This window comes from Agelaius tricolor, unplaced genomic scaffold (assembly GCF_023055355.1).
Source record: "Agelaius tricolor isolate 1412-34295 unplaced genomic scaffold, bAgeTri1.0.p SCAF_38, whole genome shotgun sequence".
NCBI lineage: Eukaryota > Metazoa > Chordata > Aves > Passeriformes > Icteridae > Agelaius > Agelaius tricolor.
The window spans coordinates 981,200-1,007,241 of record NW_027269298.1 but is presented as its reverse complement, the minus strand read 5'-3'; the positions used below and the strand labels follow the sequence as shown (position 1 = coordinate 1,007,241).

Here is a 26,042-nt window from a genome sequence, read left to right as displayed (position 1 = left end):
TATGTTAATTGTGGAGAGTGGTGTTCATCCAAGCCTGTGGTACATGTGGGCACATTCAGCTGGCTTTTTTGCTGACATTTAATATTTTATATTTCTGTTACAAATCTTGGTACTTCTGTGTAGGTGAATGTGTGCATGGGGTCTATGGAAACACTAAGAGTATTTCCTTGCATATTGAGGCATTAGCTTGTACATTTTCTAGTTTTTGTAGTGCAAGTCTTCCACAGGAATGTCACAGACCATTTGAAATGACATATTTTAACTGTGGATCAGTGGAAGGAGAGCTTGGTGACAATGCTGCAAATGAGAAGAGGTGGAAGCTAGAGCAGCATGTTCCTCTAATTTCATTGAAGGATATAAAAGCACAAACAACTTTTCACACCATAGTTTTAGTAGTAATGATGAATCTCCATTTGAAAAGCCCTAGGTTTGCTTTTGTGGACCACTTGGGCACTGGTGAGCTTTTAAGGACAAGAACTGCACCAACCCTAGGGCTGGGTTGGAGGAGGGCTCATGATCTCCAAACAGCCTGCCACACCTGTGTGCTCACTGGTTCCAGGGCCTGCTGGCCTTGCTGCCCTGAGGGCAGGTGGTTCAGCAGGACCTCTCCAGGAGCTGGTCAGAGCAGCAGAGTGCTCCTGAGGATCATCCTTAGCTCTGCTGCCATGGAGCTGTACTGGAAGCTGCAGGATTGCCTCTGTGCCTGAGAAGAAGTTCTGAGTTCCAATTTCCAATATAAGGACTTTATCTGTCATATGTAGCATGAAAATGACAAGTTACCATGAATATTCCTGCCACAGTGTCTCTTAGGTTTGTGCCAATCACCAGGGAGTCACAGAATGGTTTGGTTTGGAAGGGACCTTAAAGATGATCCCATTCCAGCTCCCTGCCCAGGGCAGGGACACCTTCCACTGGCCCAGGTTGCTCCAAACCCCATCCATCATTCTGCTCTTACAGCTCAGGTACAGCAGGGGCAGCTACTTCAGGTTGTCATGTGCAGCTGATCTGGAATTCTGGAAGCTTTGGTCCATAGTGCTTATTAAATGGAATTTCTTTGGAATGCACCACTCCAGGAGCAGATACTTCCATCAAATTAAGTACAGATATTTTTATAACTTGTCCCAGGCTCAACCAAGTTGATGAGTACATGTTAAGAATAATGTTCCTATGGATATTGCAAAGGAGAACAGGGTTATGCCCCAATATCAAGTAGCTGATGAATATGTGTTAAAATAGTCATGAATTTCATGTCAACATTCACAGGACTGTCTTATGCTCCTCTTACTACAACTAAGAGAGATAAGACCTCAAGAACATGTTGCTGTTTTTGGAAACAAAAATTTCTTTGGAGGAGACTGTTTCCTGTCTTTGCAGCCAGAAAAAGAACAACATTTGACAAAGATTTTTGCAAGTGTTGCTGAAAAAATTGAGGAAAAAATAGTGTTCTCTTATTTCCGTCTCTGGTGTGCTTTAATCACTAGCCATTTTTTTAGAAATCACTTGTAACAAAAATGGAGATAAGAGTTTGAATTGGAGGATGGAGTACTGTATTTTTATTTATTATCAGTGTGAGCTGGGAGTACTTGTTACAGAAGCCAAAGGTAACTGTTTTGTCAGTCTGTTTTATTATCTCACATGTAAATAGAAAAGAGAATAAAGCACCCTTGCCTTAGATATATTTTTGAGGATTCTTGAAAAGGATGTTGTCAAATGAACCATATGCTAAGCATATAAATTAAGACTGTTTTTATAATTATTTCTAATACAAACATCCTATAGATCTACAAGTCTGTAGTTTAACCATGTAATCAACTCCTGTTTGTTTAAGATAAACAAGGCTGTGTTATTACAGCCTTTTGTAAAAGGTTTCACAGGATCAGTTTAGACAGAGCCTAAGGAGCCCTGTTGTCATGCTGGGAATTTACATGTTTCAGGCAATTATTTAATTTAAAATTGCCCAGGAACTCCTCAGCAAAAGCACTGGAATGTGTTGTCCTTCATTAGATGCTTTTAGCAACATCTTTTCTCCTGCTTCTCTCAAAAGGTCAGGGGAAAAAAAAAAAAAGATAAGATGCATCTTCTAACAAGCTGTTGTTGTCTGCTGGGTGAGCTCTGGGGCTGTGTAAACCCTCGTGCATACCAAGGAAGTTTTGCAAAAATATCCTGCTGCTCCTAATTGTGGCAGTGCTGGCAGGAACAGGCTCTGCATTGTGGGACCCTCGCTCGCTGCTCCCGGGGTTTTGATCAACACGGCTGAAATCTGAACCCAACAAAAGTCAATGAGAGGTTTGTCTTTGATTGCACAGCAGCCAGGGTTGCTCCCCAGCTGTTCCAGACACAGGCAGCATCCTAATGAGGAGAGCACACCAATCCCCATGGCTGCATTTGCAAAGGGAAAAGCTCATTCCTCGAGCTGTGAGGTTTTTGAATATAACAAAAGCTTTTAAAAAGTTGAGTTAAACCACAGTCTTCACATGAGCGACTTAATACTCTGATAAAAGTATCTCAAGTCTAAGTAACTGAATTTTGGAATTCCAGGAAGGATTTCTTCATGGAAGGGGTTGGATTGGGCTGTCCAGGAAGGTGGTGGAGTCACCATCCTTGGAAGTGTTCAAGGAGAGACTGCAAATGGCTCTTGGGTCTGGTTGAAATGATGATGGTTGGTCATGAGTTGAGCTCAAACTTGGAGATCTTTTCCAAACTCATCTGTGAACTCTCTTGAGATCACCTCAAACCTGGATTATTGTGTTAATGCTGTGAGCTGGAATGGATGGAGTTGTCCAGTGAAAACATGGCCATTGTGGATTGTTCAGAGCACCCTGGGACACAATGGGCTTTAGCACAGGGAAAAAGGACAGTTGTGGACATGTATGGTTTGAGTTCAGCAATGCTGCTGTGTTTTAAGCCATTTAGTTGGTTTAATAGTTCAATAAAATATTGCTCAGGGAAATCTTAAAGTTGGCACAGTGTTTGCCAGCCAAAGACTGCAAAATGCAGACTTCAAGGTGATTTAGGGGAGGTTGACTTAATGAACACTAATAACCCCAAACTTTTCACTTTACTGTGCTTCTAATGTGTTTTTAGAATTCTGTGGAAATGGGTGAAAAGTCTGGTGGAAATCATGGCATGTGAGCCACCAACACTGCTGCTAATGTCTCACTGACACACTTGAGGTGTGATTTATTAATTGAATATCTCGCTCATATTCTGATTTTTTTTAAACAGCCTGATTGGGGCCATTAGTTTGGACATTCAGTTTGGGAGGGGGAAAAAGCAATATTTATGAATTACTCTAAATTCATCTGTGTGCTGCTGAAATGCCTGTGACTAAGAGTGGTAGTTTGCCATACCAATTATTTAATTTGTTCAAAGAAATTTATTTAAATTAGAACTTGTATCTTGAAACCTTATCAAGGAATAGTTGAGCTTGGAGTTATTTTTGCTGGGGTTTTGGAGGGGAGGAGGTGAAGGTAAAGGACATTTGCTGTTTAAGAGGATTGTAAAGGAAATGAGTTTGCAGAAGTTGAAGATAGTGCAGGGTTTGAGGAAACTGGAGGCTTCCTGTATGACTTTAGGCAGATCACTTGACCGTAGTGCCTTGACTTTTCTAATCCATAAAATTGGGCCAGTGAAGAAATATAGATAGTTGGAAGGTCCCACTTAGGTGCTGTATATAAAAATGAATTTTTGGAAGGCAGAAATTACCATTTGAGGGCAAAGATTTGCAAAACCAGAAGTGCCTTAGCTCACAACAAGGATATATATGGGACAACACAGCAAGAATTAGGGGTTATAAGTATATTTAGAAATTGGTTGAACTAAAAAAAGCAGTATTTCCTTGAACTCTTCAAGATGTGATGCACCTGCATTTATCACTATTTAATATTTCACTATTTAATAATCTTCAACAATGCCCATTTTACATCTCAGCGTTCCATTTGTGCAGAAGACTTCCAAAAAAAAAAAAAAAAAAAGTATCAAAGTGCAGCAAAATCTGAACTGGATGCAGTCTCACTGCTTCTTGTATGTACTTCCAGAAGCTTGTGCAGCTTGTTTTACAGAGATGACAAATTTGGAAGTAACGGGGATGGCTTGTTAAAATGACATTATTCAACTACAAAGGTTTAAAAATACACATCCTGTTATCTGATGGGCTTTTGTTTCCAAGTTCATCCTTCAGCTCCTCTCTGCAATTGTTTCCTGTTAAACAAACCTGGCATGTTGTTTTCCTGAGGTTTATGGGTCATTGACAGTATTGGGTTTCACACAGTCCAGCTGCTCCCAAATCAGGTCCCTTCCTACCCCAGCAAAGTGGGGAGCACAGAAATGGGGGCTGGTGGAAGCAGGGAAGGCAACATGAATCCATCAGAGTCATTTTACTTCCAGCTTCACTGTTAAGGCTTCCATGAATTTCATGCTCATTAGCAAAATGTTGAAAAATGTAGTGTTAAATTACAGTTGTTCCTTGGGACTGTTTTTGTTGCTCCTTGGGACTGTTTTCCTAAACTCTAATGACAAAAGCTGAAACGAGGAGCCCCTGGCAGGGAAGAGGCAGCATCTGTCACACACGGAGTTGAAAGGACTTGGGATCTACAAAGGGAACTGAAATCAACTTGGAGCCTTTCCCTGCCACCCAGCAGTTTCACAGTGATGTCAGGGTTTTTCATGGCACAGTGTGGTGAGGCAGTGTTTGGAGAAGGTCTCTGCTGTCCCAGCAGTGCCAGGCTGTCACTGCTCCCCCTCCACGGCCCAGTGGCCACACGTGCTCCCTCCTCAGAGGGCAGGAGCAGAGCCAGGGCTGATCATGGCCTGTGCCAGGATGGAAAACATTTCTGCCACTGGGCCTCTCTTGCCTGCTTTAAGAATTTTCCTGTGGAGATAAGCACCATCCAGACACACAGAGCTGTAGAATGTCCCTGTGCTCAGTTCTAGGTGAGCATCCCTCCTTAGCAAACAGTGTTTGGGACCACAGATAGCACCCAGGGCAGCCCTGGTGCTGTTCTGTTCTTGCAGACATGTTGAACATTACTGTGATATTTAAAACTAAATGAGCCTATTGGACAGAGCATGATAGAGAATTGCAGTTTTGGGGCTTTTTGCTGTCATGTCTGATGGAGCCAGAATGGCAGCTCTGAAATGTCCCTCATTCCCCTGACCCAGGAAAATACCAGTTGCTGTAGTGGAAGATGCAGGGAATCAAGGAGCTGCCAGCTGTAAAGTGCTTGCAGGCAGATTTTTCTAACTGTGGCATTTTGTAGCAGGTTAATGATCTGGAGTGTGAGCTTTTTTTAACCCAGCAAACCATAGGTATCACATTCCTTAAGATTTATGTAAAATCTGATTGCACTTGGGCGTGAGAGCACATGAATTCTAGTGGGATTATCTGGCAATATCTGGCCTTTATTTTCCAAGTTTACTTTGTGACACCATTCCTGTATTTGAGTAAAACTAATTACCAGTAAATAATATAAAAGAAAGGCCTCTCTCTTCCTGTTTCAGTTTGCTTCATTATTTATTTTACAGGGTGGTGTGTGGAGGGGAATAACCTGTTGTAGCAGTCAGCTGGGTCTGCATTCACATTCCTGTCCAGAGCTGGGTCACTGATTTCTACAATGATCTGGAATGAATTGCTGATCTTGAGGGAAAGCCAGGCATATGGAGGAACAGCTTGCCCAGAGCAGCTGTGGCTGCCCCATCCCTGGAAGTGCCCCAGGCCAGGTTGGACAGGGCTTGGAGCACCCTGGGACAGTGCAAGGTGTCCCTGCCCTGGCAGGGGGTTGGAACAAAGTGTTCTTTGAGGCCCCTTCCCACCCAAACCATTCTGTGATTCTACAGAGGGATAAACTCTAATACAGATTAGATTCTTTGATAAAGAACATTGTGTAAGGGCTAAGAACTGTTACTTAAACCAACTGCAATTAAGGTTCTTGTTCCAAAAAGCACATCAGGAGAGGAGTTCCTTGTTTAGCTGACATCTCAATTTAAAACTTGTGTTACACTCACTCTCTGAGCACTCACTCACCCCCAGTGTGTGGGAGAGGAGGGATTCTGGAGGGACCCATGGCACCAAAAACCTCTTGAGAGGCAGGAGCAGCTGGCTTTGACACACAGCTAGTAACTAGGAAGAAAAGGGGTTTTTTGTTGAGTCTGAATGAAAATCAGGACAAACATCAGTTGTTAGAATGTGCCAATCAAGTGCATCTTGGTAAATTCATGTAGAGAGAAATTTTAATTTTGAGCCAGTGTTCAGTCTGTCACCAAAGAAATACTCATCAGATAAAAGTGCTTCAGATCCCATGATATGGGAAACCAATAATTATGAGATACAGTGAACAATACAAGGTAGAATTGCTAAAGGGATTAATTAGCTTTAGTCGAACTAACCACTATAATTGATGCAAATATCCATCTGCAGCCTGCTGAGACATTAGATAGTCATCACACACCTGCTCAATTCACCAGCCTTGCAGAACACAGCTGTCAGAATCATTTCTGCTTGGGCTTTTTCTTGAGCATACTTGACTGTTTGTTCTTTTGTTGTTCAAAATGTTTTCTTTCTCTTTTCTTTTTCTAAACAGCACTTCCATGATGGCAGAAAGGCACAACAACACATTGAAACTTGCTGGAAACAACTTGAAGCAGTAAGTGGCAAATTCCTCAGAGGTGACATTTAAGTCATTTATATATTGTTTTCAAAGAGATGGTTCCAAATGTTTTATTTGGAAAACAAAAGGTATATGGGTAAAAGTAGTAGAAATGGGATTTTTAAAACTCTGCTGTCTTAAATACACTCACAGTCCTGAAAAAATCTGTTTTAACAGAACATTTGGCTTCTGTGGGCTCTTTGTCTATCACGAGCAGCATTTCATTTGATATGACTTGAAAAGTGTGCTAAGCATTGCTGAAACTGCAGAGTCCCTAAGGGTCCTGCTCAGATATTCCACTGCTGGTTGAACAGCTTCATAATGTGTGAATAAATTGAACAGGAACGACTCTTGGGCCAGGTGCTGCTTCCCAAAAGTAAATATACATTGGAATTGTCTTTCATGTGATGAATGAAAAGTGAGGCTGTAAGTACAGGAGAGGATAGAAAAGGGGTTATCAATGACCAAAAGTCCTACTGGCAAATTTATAAATCTTAGTAACTCCCTCATTCATTTACAAAAATGAAGGGGTTAAGTGTTGGAAGAGAATGATTCCATCTACAAGAGTGGAAGTGATGCTAAAAGGGAGAAATACTGAAATATGAGCAGCCTGGATAATGGAACCAAAAATGTGCCTCTGGTAACTCCCTTGTTTGAAGTTCATAAATATGGAAATGTATTCCAGCGTAAACAAGAGAGCCCTAAAATCCTTCAGTTGTTACAACAGATTGCTTTAGTGGCAGGCATGAATTTTAGGCAGAATTTGGGATCTTTTTCTTCCCATAATGAAGGTTTCTGGATTTTCTTGTCAGAGTAAAAGGCGGTTTGAACGTGATTGCAAAGAAGCTGACCGAGCACAGCAGTATTTTGAGAAAATGGATGCTGACATCAATGTGACAAAAGCAGATGTTGAAAAGGTGAGCTGGAGGGTGGAGACTGTTTGTAAACATGGATGTGATAGGTTTATTTCTTCAATCCTCCTGCTAGGATAAACCCTCTGAGGCTTAATGCCTTACTTGAGTCAGTCTGCTGGTTAATTAAAACCTGGGAGATCTCTGCAGACACCTTTATTTATATAAAAACTCTAAACAGATACAGTCAGGGTTTTTTAGTGGGTGGTATCTCAGTTTAACAGAGCTGATATGGCTCTAAAGGAGTTTATGCAAGCTCAGTTTTGACAACACCCCAGGTTCTGTGTCAGCCAGGCTTGGGAGGGCTCCCTGAGGGCTGCTTGCAGTTTCCACACATTTTCATTCTCTCTGTGATCCAGGTAGAACCAGACTTCCTCCCCTTGCAGCAGCACTTCAAAGATTTCCCAATGTCATTGGATGCAATGAAGTATTACCAGAATTGTTTTCCATAGTTGTATGAAGGAGCAGGACAGCTTTCCATGTGATGCAGGATCCTGGAATCCATGCTTGTCACAGATGGCACAAGGCTTTTATTTTCTTTTCTCAGTTGCTGGCTGGTTGCAGAATCATTTGTGGCTTTTTTACTATGATCTCCACTCAGTGAAGCTTTTGAACTAATGCTTAATTTTAAACATCCAGTCTGGAAATACTTTCTCTCTTTAGTTTGATTCAAAATTGGATGTGTGAAAGGATGCTTAAAGTATAAATTTTACTGGTCCAAGTCCAATACCTCTAACTTAAGGAAGCAATGAAGAGGAAGAAAATGTTTTAAATAGCTTCTGTTTTTGGAGTTACATATTTGCTCAGAAGATGCACTAATTAGATCAGAAACACCACATTACAATGTGTAAGGACAGTTTTGTCCTCCTTGAGTTTGAGTCAGACAGACACAAAATAGCCAGAACATTTGAAAATGTTTATTTTTTGAAGGAAAAAAATAAAAAGAAAAGGCAGCCAAAAGAGAAAGGAAAAAGGAAAAGCTGAAGCCTAAAATATGCCAAATGTTTTGTTGCAGGGACAGGAAAGGAAAGTGAATTATAGGTAAGAACTCTTTCAAGTCTGAGGTCTCCTTGTAAAATGTAGGTTTTGCTTCTCAAGAGGTCTGCTTCGTTCTATTCTAAGTTACTTCAGTCCTGTGAAGATATGAAATATAAATTTCCTTTTACATCTGTGGGATCTTATGTTTCTGGTGTGCTGAGCATCAGGACATTGTGTGGCACAGAGCATCAAGGATGCTCTTGGAAATGAGGACAGTAAATCATAAACAAGCTCAGAAAATTTTCCCCAAGTGCTATTGCATATCAAAAGACAAAATACCTCTGTGGTCTTGTAATTTGCTTGGTTCTTAGTTGCAAATTCACCATGTAGATTTGTTCCTTTGTTGCCTTCTGGATTTGCCAGGGCACTTGACAGATGAATGCATGTACAGATTGTTAAAGATGTAGCACCACATGTGGGTTTTTCTAACAGAGAGGGATCATCTCTGCTTTATCTGTATAAAGTGATTTTAGAATACTTCTTTCATAGATAAAATTAGGGCTTGCCCTAGATTTTTTTCCAAAGCTGAGGTCATGTCAAAGGGATACAAAGACATGACTTACTGTTTGAAATAGGGGACTGAAACTCCTTATTTCTACATCCCTTTCCAAGGCTGCCCTTTTCTGGTCAGATTAAAAGGTGGCATATTGGTGATATATCATTTTAAGAGTGTTAGGTAAATTCTGGGAAGCAATTTCCTACCCTGGTGCTCTTTCCCTGTCAAGTGAAGCAGAGAGGCTTCCCTTTTAAATTCCTCTAGCTTTTTATTGTGTGAATTTGTAAATAATTTATTGCAAAATGAGGCTCAGTAGTATCTTGAAAGAAAAATCTGTTAGTTATGCATGTTGGCAGCTCTCAGGAGAAGGCATTACTCCACTTTCCAGGCAGTCAACAGAGTAGATGGGAGAAGGAAAAGGTTATCAAAATGAGTGGAATGTGAAATAATATTACTGAACAGAGAGAACAGTGTTTTCCAAGTGCATGTGTTAAACTGGGTCCATCCATGTCAGGCTGTGAATAATGCCCTTTCTTTGCTCCCCTCTGCCCGTGTGACTGGGAGGCTCTTGCATAACTCCCAGTGCAGAATGGGATATTGTTCCACAGCCCTGCTGCTCTCCCTGACTCTCTCCAGGGGATGCAGGAGCTGCTCAGCTCCAAGTGAAGCAGTAGGATGACTTCAACCTCCTCCTACTGCAGCACTTCTGATTTCTCTTGCTCCTGCTGCACTTCTGCCCCCAAAAGCTCCCAGAAATCCACCTGGCCAGGAGAATGGGCAGTCTGGCTGTGTCACAGCTCTTCTCTTTGGCAGAACAAGGTGCTCCTCAGGCACTGGGCCTGGTTGCCCTCATTTCTTTGGCTTGAGATTGAGACCTTGGCTGCCTCAGCTTGTACCTGCCAATGTGAGCAGACACTGGAGCTATTTTTTGCATCACACACGATAGAGCGGATGGCATTAATGAAATTAAAATTCTACAGTGATCACAATGACACAGTCAGAAGAGAATACAGCTGCAATTTCCCAATGCTAAGCTGTGTGAGGTACTGAAATGCTCATGTCTCTTCATCTTTCAAGTCTTTGTAGCCTTTGACAACTGCAGCAGGAAATCCTGTGCCGGAGCTGCCATCTACCAGCGCTTATCCCTTGCCCAAAGTATTATAAATTGGAAGCATTAAGTAACCAGAAAAGTGGCAGAGAAGCAGAATAAGAGTCACTTTCCTCCCTATTTCTCCAGGACTGCTTGGCAAAGGGCCTAAAGGCAGGGCTGGATGTGGAGCCTGGGCATCATGTACCAAGGTCCACATCCCTTCTGTAGGACCAGGAACGTGGAGGGCACATCCCTTCTCTGCCCTTTCTGTGGCCAGCATGGGCTCCATCACCTTGCCAGGCAGCAGCCTGGTAGCTGATCTTGGAGGGAGGAGTGTTTGGCTTTGTTTCCTCTCAGCTCCTTTTTTGGCAGTAGAAACATGGAGCAGAAGCTGTGCTCAGTCTCTGCCATGGTCACAGAGTGCAGGAATAGAGGGAGAGAGGAGCAGGGCACCTGAGCTCCCTTCCCTGTTTGCACTGAGCCTCTAAACCACCAGCAGCCAAAGCTTGAAGAGATGTTTGTGTCAACACAAAATGCAGTGTAGCAAAGTCAGGGCAGGAAGCTCAGAGTCTGTGAAAATATCCTTATAAACTAAATAAATGCTGCAACATGCTGATGCTGCTTCCAGCAAGGAAGGCTTGTAGGTATCACTGAAAGCTTTATTTCATTTGGATCACAGAGGGCTGTGTGCTTTAAAGCACTTCTCTTTCAAAAACCACAGAGGAGCTGCTTCAATTTTTTGCCCATTTGGGGAAATGGTCTCTGTCGCCAGCACGGAGCCACTGTACATATAAGGCAGAGCTCTATTGTTTCTGCCTTCTCTTCAGAGCTGCAATCACTAAAAAGCTGACATCTTTATGGGATAATGTGGTACCCAGTGGTGCCTTTGCAGACTTCTTGTAATAAAATTAAAAAATCAGCCAGTTTTTCTAAGGGTTTCTTTTCCAGGTAGGCATTTCAGAGTCTGGTTTTTAAAGAGGAAGTGGCTGAGGGCAGCCATGGGAAGGGTTTGCCTCTTGATTTGCTCAGCAGTTGTGGTGAGGAGAGTGGTTTGAAGAACTTGGTGTCAGGCAGGATCTGTCCTTTGGCTGAAGATAAACATGGTCAAATGTTGACCTTAGGCAATAATCTGAGATACTTAGGAATTTTAGGTGAATTTGCCTGTGGTTTTGAAGTGGAGAAACTGAGGGAAATGGGAGTGATCTCCAGTTTACTGAAATCTCTCAGAGCTTTCCCCTATGCTCTGCAACTTTCAGATTATGTATTCAATATCCAAGATGTTTTGGAGACCCAGAATAGCTTCAGATTTGCATAAAGCCTTAAAATAGAATATCACTATGATAGTAGTTTTCTAGTCTGTAAATATAACTGTGGGGAGATACTGAGGTTTCATTTTTGAGGTTTCATTTTCTCTTTTCTCATGCCACATTTCCTGGGTGCTGAATTTCTGCACAAAGCACAGAGTCTGTCCCCCTCCTTACCCATAGGAGACACATTTAGCATAGCTTGGGGTAGCTGAACCATGAGCAAAGTCTGACAGAATGTGGGTGTAGAAATCCTGCCAGCTGGGAACTGGATTAGCTGATCTTTCTTGTGCTCAGCAGTGCTCTCAGGTGGGAACTGCAGCTCCAGCCTCTGGACTGCCTTGCTGTGGGACACAAACCCCTCCCCTGGGGGCTTAATCATCCTTGCAGTGAGGGGTGTGAAAAGCTCTGGAGACATCTCAGGTGGGTGTTTCAGCAGTCAGGTCACAGGGAAGGCAGGTGCAGTCACTGACACCCCCCAGACTAACCTGGAGGAACTCCAGCTCAGGGCTCTGCTGTGGCCACATCCCCCTGAGGTTTGGTCAGCAAAGTCTGTCAGCAGTGAACTTCACCCTGACCCAGGTTGAGGGTGTTTGCCTTCTGCAGACTGTAACTACTTTACAGGCCTCATTTTCCAGGAGATGCCAGCTCATCTGCTCTGTGATGGTGGGACTTGGATCCCTTCCCTCTGCTGTCTATATTAAGGCACTCCATGAGTGTTGTACCAGTGTTGTAGGAAATGCAGTGCCATGCAAAGGTGGTGTTGCAAGGTGGAGAAGACTGACAGTGCTTGTGTTATTAATACTGCACTGAGTGGTCCCTGAGGCTTTGCTTTTCCCATCCTCTGCTGTGAATTTTTAGAGATACAGCAGCAGCATCAAGGTGAACATGCAGATGAGGTGTGCCAGGCCCAGTCCTGAGCATGGTGCAGTTCTTGTTGGAGAGTTTGATACTGCAGAGGATTTCCCCTGTGTGGTGGTGAGTTTTTTGTATGTTGAGTAGGCAGCTGCTTCTTTTTTGCTCCACAAATGGAGCTGGCTAAATTTCTGTGTCTTTGCTTGTGATGTGTGTCAGATTTCTCATCAATTCAAATGCTGGCTAATTGTGATTTAATGTTATTTCTCTGGGTTATGCAGACCCCAGTCTCCTTCCTGAACTGCTTCCTTCCTAAAGGATGATGCAGTGTGTGAACTCAGGGAGTCCCTCAGGAGAGCAATTTGCATTTCTGGAAGAGTAAGCCTTGTTTACAACCTGCCATCCCAGCCTCTCCATGCAGAGCAGCTGTTTCCCTTTTGGAATCATGACTAATTTAAGAGGGTCGATTTCTACTCAATAGAGAGTTAATGACTCCAGCAGGAGTGTCTGGGGAACTTCATAAATCTCCATATGTACCCTATACATACCCTGTGCTTGGTGATAAGAGATCAAAGAGCAGATCCTGAGCCACTTTTAGTGTAAGGCAAGGAAATCCAACTGAACTTAAATTTCCTTTTAGCAGTGCTCCCCTGCAGCAATGCTCTACGTGGCAATTTGAGTGAGTATTGTAACAATACAACTCTTTTGGGAGGTGATTGCTGAAGAGAGGAAAAGGAGTGTGAAGGGGAGGTTTAAGAATATCTTCTGAATTGAACAACTGCAGTTTGAATCACCAGTGCAATAGAACTGGTGTTCTAAACTAATGCAAAGCAATTATTTCATGCTGTACAGTTGGAAAGCTTCTTTACAGTCATTCTTTTTCTGTCAAAACATTGGAATAAGTCTTTTCACCTGCGTGAGAAGGCCTCAGAATTTAGCTCATTTCATTTGTAAGCTGTTCAGTTCCAGTGAATCATAGAATACCAGGTTGGAAGGGAATTGAAGGATTGTCTGGCCCAGTGTTCCTTGGCAAAAGCACAGTCTAGACAAGATGGCCCCAAACCCTTTTCACTGAATTGTGCCCCATGTTGGGGATTCCACCATTTCCCTGGGGAGATTATTCCAATGGCTCATTGTTCTCACTGTGAAAAATTGTCCCCTGGTGTCCATTTGGGGTCTCCCCAGGGGTGACTTGTTCCCATTACCCTTTGTCTTTTCCCTGTGACTGCTTGTACAGTCTCCATCCTCCCCGTGTGACCCTTCAAACCCTGGGACACAGTGACAAGGTACCCTAAGCCTTCATTCTCAGGCTGACCTAACCCAGGTCTCTCAGCCTTTCCTCACATAACAGCTTCCCTGGGCTGGAGCATCTCTGTGGCCTTTCTGGACCTCCTCCTATACTCTGTCCATGTATTATTTTTCTGAAGTGGGGACCACTGGACACAATATTCCAGCTGTGGCCTGACAAATGCTGAGAGGAGGGGGACAATGACTTTATCTCTGCTGGGAAAGCCCTTGTTGCTGCAGCTCAGCATCACCCTGGTCACTCAGATTTATTCACCTCCCTGAAGGGACAAAGTTGTGTATTTTACCCACAAAATTGATCTTCAAGACTACAGAATTTGTCCTGGTAACTTTTTCAACCCTGACTGTCCCTTCTGTGTTGGCTGTGTTTGTAAATTCTTTCTTGGAGAGAGAGGAGTAGAACCGTGCCCAGTATTCCAAGTATGAGCTAAGCAATCTATTACCCAGTCCTGAAATTTCCATTATTTATATTCAAGAAATAATTTCCATTATTTATATTCAATACCCAGATTTATACATGGCAGAGTTTAATTGCTTATGTAGTACAACTAAACAGACCTCCAGAAATCATTTAAACATTGTGGGCCAGTGCTCCAAATACATCTTTTCTTGTTACCTCCTCCATCAAACCCACATAACCTTCCATCCACAGAGATTATCCTTCTTTTATAATGAATTAGATTTGCTGGGTGTTTGCAGGGATTCACAGTTCAGTCATCCAGAGAGTTTGGTTATTTAGTATTCATGACATGAGAATGGCAGTGCAAGGAGAGGAACTTTTGGGTCTGAGGCACAGTTATTCCCCAGGGCCTTGGAGCAGTGTGCTGAGAGGTGCTGCTGTGCTGCTTTTCTTAATTAATTTAGTCCATCTCTCTTGTTAGAGCTTCAGCAGGACTGGGTTGTTTGGGGATATCTTTTGTTAGTGTGAGTTGCTGAATTCTGGCAGAATCGTGTGTAGTGAGACTGCTCTAGATAACAATTCCTGAGATGTGGTGAGGAAGATTTTCCATCCTCTGTCAGTGGTTTGCTCATTTGTATATTATATTCAGCCAAAGGATTTCAGGGACCCACAGAGTCTCAGATTTTTCCTCCACCTCTTCAAATGTTAAAAGAAAGAAAGGATTTTTCTTTTTGTTTCTTTCCCTGCTGTTATTTTGCACCCCCCATTCTGCTTTTTTTTTTTTCTTTCGGGAAAGCAAATTTCCAATCCTTTCTCTTCTTGCAAGTTCAGAGAGACCCAACTGGTTATTGCAAAATAGTGAAGAGTGGAGCTTGACTTGGAGGCTCTGTAAATCCAAGCCTGGAGCCTTGGCCCTGTTTTGGAGTGTGGGGCAGGATGCCCCCTGTTAAAAATGACCCTGCCCATGCTGCCAGTGCTGCTCTCCTGGTGCCCAGGTCACAGGAGGGAGGGCCAGAGCCTGGAGCTGAAAAATCTGGGAGCAATAGAAAGCATTCCTGCAATTGGGGAAGTGTTTCTGAGTCTGCCTTTATCATTAAGCTATTTTAAAAGGATTGGGTAGTTGAGGGGAGGGGGCAGGGGGAGATTTTTTTTTTTTTTTTGTGTTTGCAATTTAGTCTGATCTTGGATTTGCCAAAGCCAGATCTGTTTTGGCAGGCAGTGGCCTGGCAGTGATGCATCTCACATGCTGTCTGAGTTTGAGAGAAAAGAGGGGGTGCAGAATGGGAGAAAAGAAAGAAGAAACAAAGTGACACCAAAGTTTTGACTGGAAACTCTGCCATTCTGGACAAGAGCAACTGCTGAGGAGTTGAACTGTTCCACTTAGTGTGGACCAGCTGAATAACAGCCAAAGTTTTTTTCTGCCCTTTTCAGTTATTCATATCACTCCCACCATAACAGCCCTGAGGAGCTGCATTTTTTGTCTATGTAAACCCAGAAGACAGTGTGTCTATTGACCCTTCTGCTGTTTCTGGAATGTGTCTCAGAAAATTGTTCTCAGCAAAATATCCTCATTCTTTTCTGTATTGGAGACCAAAATGGCAGAAAATATACTGGATTTTAAAAAGTTTATCCTATACTTCATCACACATTGCATTTCCTGTCAAAGGAGGCTTGGGGGAGAAGGTAAATGGAACAATATAAATGAAAGTATTTAATTCTCTAAGAGCCTTCATGTAAAGTGTAGCAGTTTGCAAAAGCTTTTAAACTTTCAGGGTTGACAGTGCCCATCATCAAGTGTCCATATTCCCTTTCTCTGTTCAATTTTCCTGTTCAAAGGCATAAAGTATTAGGACAGATTTAATTCACACCAATATATAAAGCTTTACTAGTGCTGCATGTTTGCAAGGATTATGGATAAATTCCCTTGTCTGTCATTCTTTGGTCTCATTCTGCTGTGCACTGATTGCTGAAGTTGCATCTTATTGATGAACTTATTGGTTTCAAGCAGGTGATAAGAAGGCTCACACTTAATATATCTCTCTAACATGAGTTATTTCAAAGGTTTGCAGGTCTAACTTTCTTCTAATTTCTTATTTTAAAAGGCAAAGAAATACCCCCATAAATACTTAAGTCAGATTTCAGTGCATCAGTGTCCTACCCTGGCATCTCCTTTCTGGCATCTCTGAGCTCCTGGCAGAGTCATTTATCCAAACGATCTCATTGTTATTTTGGGAGTCTGGTTTCTGCAACTCATTGGTTGAGAAGAAAATCTGCAGGAAATGTAGTTAAAATCATCTTGAGAGAACAATGTTTGTGCTCTTCCCACCACCTTAAGAGACAGATGCCACAGTGTGTGTTGACAGCTCATATGGCCTTTGAATTTAGGGTTTTTCACCTAAGGTGGGTGTGCTGTTGAGGCCCGATTTTTTTAAAGACTATTTTTAAAGTACTGAAGACAGCCACAGAAATCAGCACTTTTTTCAATTTAATATTACTCTGCAGTTAGCTACTGTCCTGCATTCTTGCCCATCAAGCAGCAAGGCTGTCTAAAGAAAGGGGAAAAGATTGGGTTTGATTCTATTTAATGGCACTTCTGCCATAGATTCTGAGAGAGAAGCTCACCTGTAATAAAGCTCACGTGCTGCAGGTGAGCTGTTACTGCTTCAGTCTGTCAGAGCTGCACTCCTTTACCTGGAGTGCTCTCTCAGAGCTGCAGAAACACTCCCCTGCTCTGGCTGCTCAGCTCTGATTGCAGGTGCAAGGGCAGCCCAAAGTTCACCTGTCTGCTCCCTGCAAGGCTCTAGGTGCTGCAGCTCCTGGGCTCTTCATTTTGGGGAGCACTTTTCTGGATGAGACCAGCAGTGACATTTGGGACCTTTTGGTTTTGGTGCTGCCTCATGAACTCAGACAGGAGCTGCCTTAACAAACCCAGACTTTGGGGAGGAAGCAATGCCTGTATGCACTGTGCACCATTATTTTGGGGCAAAAACCTGTTACAAAGGGATGTCTGGGGTGGGAGATGTGTGGAATCTGTGCATCTTTTGCAGTGCCAGACATTTGGAAGCAGAACACTGCTGTTCTCCCCACAAACCCCTCAGGTATACATACCCCTTTTGCTTTTCTGCAGTGCTGAATGGTGACCTCATTCTTTTTTCCTTTGAAGAGGGGAGTTTCTGCTGCATTCGGAGTCCCTGGCTCTGACATCTCTTACAACTGAGCAATCTGTCAGCCTGGAGAGGTGGATTCTATTTCACATATGGGGCTGGAAGCTGAGCTCTTGTTCACTCATCCCTGCCCAGTTAAAGGAGAGAATGTGTTGACTGAAAGTTGCATCCCAGTATTGTTCTGTATCTGAAGTCATTGTCTGGTTTTCCAGACCCCAATTATTCCAAAGCCTCTCCTCCTGGAAATTCTGTTCAGAGCAAATCTTTTAGCATTAACTCTAAGAAGCCCCCAAAAAAACCTCTGGAGCTGTTTGCATGCACAAGTGAGCAGCAAAGAAGCAAAACTTCATTTTCTGTAAAGCCCAGCTATAAATTACTCCTGAAATAGCTCCTGTGACTCTCTGCAGTTCTGGGCTACTGCATCCATTACTCTGAATGTGAAACTTAAGATCATTGATTTGTTTTTATCATTCTGTGCTTCATCAGAGTGCAGGAGTCTCACTATAAGGTACAATTCTGGTAATACTGGAAGTGGTGATGTTAGAGGAAGTGACATACTGAAATGCAGTAATAAAAAATTCTAGATTTTAAAAAATCTATTTATTTTCAGATCCAAATACCTCATTGGAAAGATATTTAAACAGTTTGAAGCTTGCCAAATGCATTAAATGGCCAAGAGAAACAAAGCATCACTAGGGCTCTCATACAAAAAGTTCTGGTTTTGGAATGCACCCAATTTTATTTACTCATCTGCTGCCCCCTCTTATTTGGGGCCAGTTAAGATAATTTTGGAAACTGAGTGTCTACTCTTGTATACATTTAGCTCAGAGTTACTTTGTCATATCCAGCCAATGAGTTTGAAAATGAACTCTGAGGACTTTAATGCTTGCTGGGTCTGCCTAGAAATGTGTAATAATGGATTTCTTGTTTTTCTACTTCAACAGCAGAGTCAAGGGACAAATTCCTGAGTTGCATTATTTAAAATTATTTTTTAAAAAAAGAAAGGGAGAGACAGCTGTATGGGTGGGAGTGGGGCTGGTGTAAAGTCAGCTCAGACAATGGGTTCCTCTTAGGTAGATGAGGAGAATGGGCCTCACAAATGGATATTGATCTGCAGCAGCTGGGATGTGAGGAAGGGGTTGGGAGATGAGTGTGAGCCACTCTTACAGCTGCTGCCTTTCCATGGCTGACTTTGTTTTCCTGGTAAATTTGTATTTGTGGCACAAGGATATATTGTTTTCCACTTGTATTTAATGTAGCTGCATGTAAATGTGTGGATGGTAAAGTTTAATAAACTTTATAGCACTTGGGCCAGGGAATGATTGATGTGGCTTCTTGGAATTTGATTGCAGGAGGTGAATTTTCTGGAATTAGGCACTCATCCTTTGGACAGCTAAAACTCCTGGGAACAGGCAAAGTTGAATATATGTCTTTTATTGGATTCACTTATTTGGTTATACTCACATTCTTCTCCATTTGATGCTACTGTTTCATCTCCCGTGATGCACTTAGTGCCCAGTATCTCCTCATTCTGCTTGAATTATTTCTGGAGAAAGAATGTGAAGGGGATCTGTGAAATTTCTACAATCGACTGCAGAAGCAATATCTGAATTGAAGTGAAATAAATTATTAGGTGAGATGTGCAAACCTGACAAATGTGGAGGAAGGCTACTTCTTTACAAACTGAGATTTGAAACCTCCTGGCAGAATTTGTTGCCTTCCTTCCAGTTATGATTACAAAAATGTTCCATGATTTGGTATTCCATGGATTTCTTGTCAGGAAACTATTGTCTGCTTGGAACAGTTCAAAGAATAACCCTGTTTTGAGCTGGTTTTAATGGGAACCCACTTAAAATATGCTAAAATTCTTTGTTGTATTGTATCCCCTGAAACATGGTTTTTAAAGTAGCATTTCTTTGCCTTGTCTGAAGGAATTATTCAGAAATTCAGCAGCAGAGCTCCAGCAGGGAGGGGAAGCTTCAGTGTAGGGAAGACATAGGGAATTTTGGAAGAGAAAGAAGAGCTGCTGTGTGAAGGCCAAAGGCAAGGAAGGAAAAGGCATCTAAACCAAACAGATGGGAGAGGCAGTAAGGGAAGAATATTGGGCAGTGAAACAGATAACAGAAGGCCTTGGGAACAGCACTGTAAGGGGAGGAATCTGAAAACATGGAAGGGTCACTTGGGGACAGATTATTCTAGGGAAAGAAGTGAGATTAATTGCCCAGTGCTCTGCTATGTTGGGTAGCAAAGCAAATCATCTGTGTGGGTAAAAATAGGAAGGGAGGCATCTCAGCTGCTGCTCAGGCTCCTCTTTCCTTGTGTGCTTCATGCCAGGGCTGTGTGAGGAGTGGAGAAAGGGCTCTGCAGGGCACACAGTTAAGAGGTTTTGTCATGATTATGTTGGCTAAAAGGACAAAAAACTGTTGGGTTTTTTTCCCCACTTCCCTTTCCCCAGAAAACCCTGCTCACCAACAGGGAAGCAGCTCATTAGAGGAAGCATCAGGTGCCACCCAGCAGGGCACAGGGGGAGCAAGAAATGAGTCCATGAATGTGCTGGGAAGGTGCCTGTCCCGTGGGTAGGTGGAGGAATCAAGTTCTTTTTGGTGTTTGATGTGCAGTTCAACCAGAGGTTGCTCATGGAATGCAAAATGGTTCATGAAGCAGCACATTGTAACCCCAGAAAGGAGCAGCAGCACTGCCCACACTGCAGCTTGAATGCTTCACACAAGAGGAGTCAACCAAAAGCTGGTGTTCAGAGTCTCATCAGGTTCCTGGGTAGTAAGATAAGGAGTACCACAGTGCAAGTGCTTTCCATGTAGCCTAAATTATAAATTTCTTTTGGTATTTCTTCAGGCAAGACAGCAAGCCCAGCTAAGACATCAGATGGCAGAAGACAGCAAAGCTGAATATTCTTCCACCCTGCAGAAGTTCAACAGTGAGCAGCATGAGCATTATTACACACACATACCAAACATCTTCCAGGTAAGGTAGCCCATAATCCTGTGACAAGAATATATTGCTCATCCCCTCAATTCTATGACCCTGACTTTTAACGTTGGGTGATTTTTTTTTTGGTCACTCTTAGCAAATTTTACATGCAATCTGCCTGAGAGATGGTAGGATAAATGATTCCTTTTTCTCAAATTAGATATGAGGGGATCAATAGCACACAAGGAAGGTGACGTTGAAGTGTTGTGACAGATGAGGACAGCCTTTGGAATCCTCACAATCTGTCTCTGTTCAGCTCCTGTGTCTGTGCAGCTGGGGATGAGGGAGAGCATCCCTGGCATTGTTGGGGCAGGAGGCAGCTGGGCATTGTTGCATCTGTGAAGTCCAGCAGCCCTTTAAAACCTGTGTTCAAACCAGGCTGCACAGATGGTTAAATGTGAACCACAAGAATTCTGCAGCAGTGAGTCCAAAGGGTTTTAAGGAAGCCACTGATTGTGTCTTGGGGTGCCTAAGGACAGGCTGCAGAGGAAGAATAAAAAAGCCATCAGATTCATTCTGAGTGAAGATCTGAGTTTGTGCTTGAATGAGTGAATTGAGGTTAATGTAGTAGAACAGAACTTCTAAATGACTGTTCCCTTGTAATGGGTCATGAGCATCAGAAGTGGAAAATGCAACCTTTTCAAGGGAGGACATGTCACATGCTTGTCACCAGATGAGCAGGAGCTGATATTTGCGTGGCAAACACGCACTTCTCACCCACTGCTGAAACTTGTGGGCTAAATGGCCACCTCCTCTTTTGCCTCATGGTATTTCAAACCAATGCCTTGAGATGAACTGTTCCTGGAATCCAGCAAAGGCTGGAGCTGAGGAAGGGCACTCTGATCTGTAGGTGAGCATGGTCAAGTCCTGCAGATGTGCCCTCTTCCCTGTCAGTGCACTAGCAACCTCCAGGGCTTGCTTTATTTAAATGTTGAAATAAATTGGTTTGTAAAGAATTGATGTTGCTTGTGGATCAGTCAAGGCCAAGGGGATTTTTGACTGCTCCTGCTGCCCAGTGAAACAGGCTGCTCCTGTTCATGCCCTTCTGTATCCTGCTCATGGAATTATGCCACATTCAGTTTCCCTCCTGGTAGAGGAGGGAGGTCCTGGAGCTGAATCCACTGAGCAGTGGGGAGCTGTGCTGTGAACAACACAGGATGTTTTTATTGTGCATTAATACATCAATACATGATGCACTGTGAACAAAACATGACATACAGCACTCCCTAAACACCAGAAATTACCTTCTAGGGGAAAGAAGGGGAGACATCAAGATCTTTGGTTGGAGTCTACAGTGGAATGAAAATGAGATTGTTCTGAACATACACAGAAAATGAAAGAATTTGTTGCAGAAATTCTTTTAAAAGCCTTAGGAACCATCCTTACAAAAGTCTAAAGCTGCAGTTTGACAAATCAGCATTTTTTAACATACAAAGTTAATTGAAAAATTTCCAGTAATAGTAAAAGAGATTACTTTAAGAATGACATTTTGATGTGTGAGGGAACAGTATCACTTGGTGCCTTCCTGAGAACCGCTGTCCTAGTTTGTTCTTAAAAATATATTTAATCCTTAAGTTTTAAAGCAGTTGATGTAAGCTGGAGAGGAAAATTGGGTGAAACTGTGAAGTTAATCTTGGTGTTTGACCCGAATGAAATGTAATATTTTAGAAAATACAAGAGATGGAGGAAAGAAGAATCGTGAGGATAGGGGAATCCATGAAAACCTTTGCAGAAGTCGACCGCCAAGTGATCCCCATCATTGGGAAGTGTCTGGATGAGATAACAAAGGCTGCAGAATCAGTGGATCACAAGAATGTAAGTGTTGCATTGTTGATTGTTAATTTAGTACTGGTCTCAAATTCATGGGGGCTGAAATCCTGGGCCCAGGCTCAGCACAAGAGCTTTGCAGTCACGGAATTAAACCAAAGAACAGCTTCTTGTCCCAAGCTGCTTTGTCTGAGGCAGGATGTGCTCAGATTATTCCCCAAATCTACTTAACATCCAGAAATGCCTGCAATACTTTTTAATTATTTTGGTTTTTATTAAGGAATATTCTCTCATTTTATTAGGATAATTACTTTTTGAAATATTGCATTTTAAAAGCAGGCATCGGCATGTGTTGTTAGACATAATTTCAAATACTTAATCACCAATTCTTATAAAGGTGGTTTCTATGTCTCATAAACAGAAAACTGTCTCAGAAATGCCTTGATTCCAGTTAACTTCATAATAATGAAAGTATTTGAAGTAATGGCAATAGGAACTATCACAAAATCTTTCTGTAAAATATTTCTTTGCAGGTTTGAGGTTTGCTGGCAACCTATAGATGAGCAAATCTTGATGTCTGAGCATCATTTTCCTTCACAGGATGCAAAGAAACCTCTCTGACGGAAAAGCTGATAAAGAATAGCTGATAAAGATTTCAGTTGAGCTTCCTGATGTACAGTAACCACAAGGCCAAATGTGTTTTTTGTTTTGTTTGCAGAGTGATCTGCTCCCTTCCTACATGAAGCCTCTGTTCTTCCAGCCTTTCACATTAGTGCTTCAAATGCTGACAGCAAGTGTCTTGCTGCCTGTTTGAATTTCCCATACATGTTTTTCACTGCAATCTTTTCTGAGCTGTTCAGTGCCTGGAGCCATGAACTGGCACCATAACCCTGAGGCTGAAGTTTTGAAATTAATCCTCTGCTCTCTGTTCAGCAATTGATCTCACAGAGAGCAGCATAGGAAACTCAGGGATCTGAGATCAACTCTGAGTGGGAAAAGGGGGAATTGGGGCAGCAATTCCCATATTAGAACAACATACCCTGCTTGAGGTCCAGCTTTTGGTGCTGCATGGTGAAATCATGCTGGGGAGATTCATATCTCAGCCCACACTCTGCCCAAGTCTTCTTAGCAAAACAGGCATAAAATTAAGCTGGGTGTTGGAATCAGGGTGAATTTTATATTCTCTTGCTCACAAATAAGCCCATGATGGCTCATACACAAGTGTGACATGGCAAAATGATGACTTTGAGCATTGATAACTGAGTTTACCAGGATGTCCTGTAAACACTGTGCTGACAAAAATATATTTAACCAAAACAGTTATATCTGAGCAGCTGCAGAGGGTTTAGTCTGTCCTATCTGGAAACAGTTATGTTCATAAAGAGTTCTTTCTCCTTAAATATCTTCAAGGCTTTTTTTATCTCTGGAGCAGTAATTTCTAACTGTGTTGATTATAATGAAAGTGCTGGATTGGCTATTAAACATGCAACTGTGTAAATAGGATTGCTTTATGCCCTCACTGCACTGCAGAATTCCTGTTAATGCCAATAGAAACTGCCTGGACTTAGCAGGGAATACTGGTTTGCTGTTATAGTGTCTCTAAGTCAGTTTTAAATTATTTTTTTTCCATTTATTCCCTTTCTAACCACTTGAACAACACAAAGGTCGTGTGGCAAGTGGGAGCTGTGGTGGCTGCCAGGTGAACCTGTGCAGAACCTGATTCAGAGGGCTCTAACAGCAGATAAAATGAATTTGTTATGGGCTTGGAGTTCCTGTTATGACATTATCTCTGATATATGGAGCATGCTGCTTATTTTTAGCTCCATTGTAGTGGAATAATGTTTTGAATAAATGGAAGGAAGACTGTAAAATTCAGAAGAGATAAAGGGAAAAGCTCCATGCATAGGCTAAAATACCAGTGGAATATTTAATATAACCTAGTGTAATCTCTTAGAATCAGAATGGTTTGGGTGGAAGGAACCTTAAAGCCCATCCAGTTCCACCCCCTGCCATGGGCAGGGACACCTTCCACTATTCCAGGCTGCTCCAAGCCCTTTCCAGCCTGGCCTGGAACACTTCCAAGGAGGGGGAATCCACAGACTCCAGGCTCTTGCAGTCTCTCCATCTTTCCTGTAGGTTCCCCTTAGGTGCTGGAAGGCAGCAGCTGAGTCACTCCAAAGCCTCTTTTCCAGGCTGAACAATCCCAATTCTCTCAGCTTTTCCCACTCTTTCCCCCTCTTCTCTAATCCTTCTTCATCTTGCTTGCATGTCTATCATTAAAAATATCTTCAAGTTCAGATCTCAGGAAGTTTTAATGTCAAACAAGGAAGGGATAATGGAAAGTGTTGTTCTACCTGTCTAAAATTCATGCAGGAATTTCATGGTGCCACCTGATAGATTGTGAGGATCTTAAATCCATGTGGATCTTGACAATCCCATGAAGACTTTTGCAAAGCTTTTCCTGTATCTGTGTTTTGCTCACTGGAGCCTGGCCTCTGGATATGTTTACATCCCAGCAGATTTCTCCTGAACAGCATTTTACCTAGAGCCATTACAGAACCTGTGAAATGCCTTCAAAGCAACAAGTTCTTTTTATGTAACAGGGCAGTGATGCTCTTCTCTAGAGAATAATAAGATGTTTGTGTGCCAAGGCACAGCATCTCTAGAGATCTTGGACTACATCTGTTAGAGTATAACATAATCTCTCTTCCCAAGAAAACAAGTAGATAAGAAGTCTATTAGGATATTTTTTTCCTGAGTCCATTAGATTTAAATGCATTTGGCAAGCTGAGGTCTGACTTTGATCTTATGTATAATTAATTTTGTTTGTAGACTTGAGTAGGAAGAATGCTATGGATTAGTTTGCCTTTGATTTTTTTTTTCCTTTGCCTTTTGTCCAAAACAGAAGAGCAAAGCCATTGTACACAATCTACAGCCAGTTTGTGGCTGACTTAGATCCCTCCTAGCAGTGCCAAAAGGGAATTTGGCTTCAGTGGCTCCCACACCAGGGCCCAGGGCTGCTGGTGTGACCTTGGACTGCTCAGATGTTGGGTAAAGCTCATGAAACATTTACAGCCATTTACTCTCACTAAATTCACAACCAACTTGTTGACTTGTGGCAGAGTGATCACACAAGAGCTCTGCTTTATAGGAGTCTTTATAGGGATTTTCCTCTGATTTGGTAACAGCTGTATTCCCAGCAAATCTGTACCTTAAATCTTTGTTATGAAACACTTACTGAAGTGTGATTTGCTTTTCTAGTCAGTAAAGTTCACAAGCTCTTACTCCTTTCCAGCAGATGGTGGAGAGACTTGCACTGATCCTGGGCTCTGGAAGGGGATTCAAACCCAGGAATGAGCCTGGTCACACCCAGGGCTGGTCTTGTCCTGCCTTAAAGTGCCAGCAATCTGATGTCAAGCCTCCCCTGAGATGTTCACACCTGTGTTGGTCTGTCCCATTCCAGGATTCCCAGATGGTAATAGAAGCCTTTAAATCAGGGTTCGAGCCTCCGGGAGACGTCGACTTTGAGGATTTCACGCAGCCCATGAAGAGGACAGTGTCTGAATCCAGCCTTTCCAACTCCAGAGGGGATGGGAAGTCAGAGCCCAAGTTTGGTAGCAAATCCAAGGGCAAGTTATGGCCATTCATCAAGAAAAATAAGGTACTGATTTGTAAACTTGAGCTTGGTGCTAGTATGTGATTTGTCAATAACCTGTGTCTTGTCTAGTAATCTTGGCAAGTTTAGTTTTTTTAAAGAGAATTTTAGATTCAGAAAGTTAATAACTGATGTCTTAATGTGGTGTTTTGTTGTAGTCTTTGGTTACTTAAGTTTCTTTAAAACTTTAATTATTTTTTTCTTGTATAATTTCGTTAATTATGTTGCAGTTTTTAAATTAATTTAACTTAAGTTGTCACGTCTCTGCCATGGTCCATTTCTGTTCCTAACTCAGAGAAGGAGTTGTAAACCACTTACCTAGTGCCATGTGTGCCAACTAACCTTGTTTCCTGTGGGAAGCTTCAGTGTGGCATTACTGTTTTGACACTCCTCAAACTCTCCTTGGCTTTCCATTTGCGTGGTCT

General features: G+C 42.4%; 1 protein-coding gene across 30 annotated transcripts in view; it reads left to right on the top strand.

Moving 5' to 3' along the window:
• FNBP1 (formin binding protein 1) overlaps positions 1 to 26,042 on the top strand; it is a 93,236-nt gene that overhangs the window by 42,266 nt on the left and 24,928 nt on the right. For all 30 annotated transcript variants that reach the window (XM_071454336.1, XM_071454364.1, XM_071454361.1 and 27 more), the window contains exons 5-9: positions 6,579 to 6,641; positions 7,457 to 7,561; positions 20,061 to 20,189; positions 21,864 to 22,010; positions 25,426 to 25,623. In XM_071454336.1, the coding sequence (XP_071310437.1) occupies positions 6,579 to 6,641; positions 7,457 to 7,561; positions 20,061 to 20,189; positions 21,864 to 22,010; positions 25,426 to 25,623 (642 nt within the window). The remainder of the gene's footprint in view (positions 1 to 6,578; positions 6,642 to 7,456; positions 7,562 to 20,060; positions 20,190 to 21,863; positions 22,011 to 25,425; positions 25,624 to 26,042) is intronic.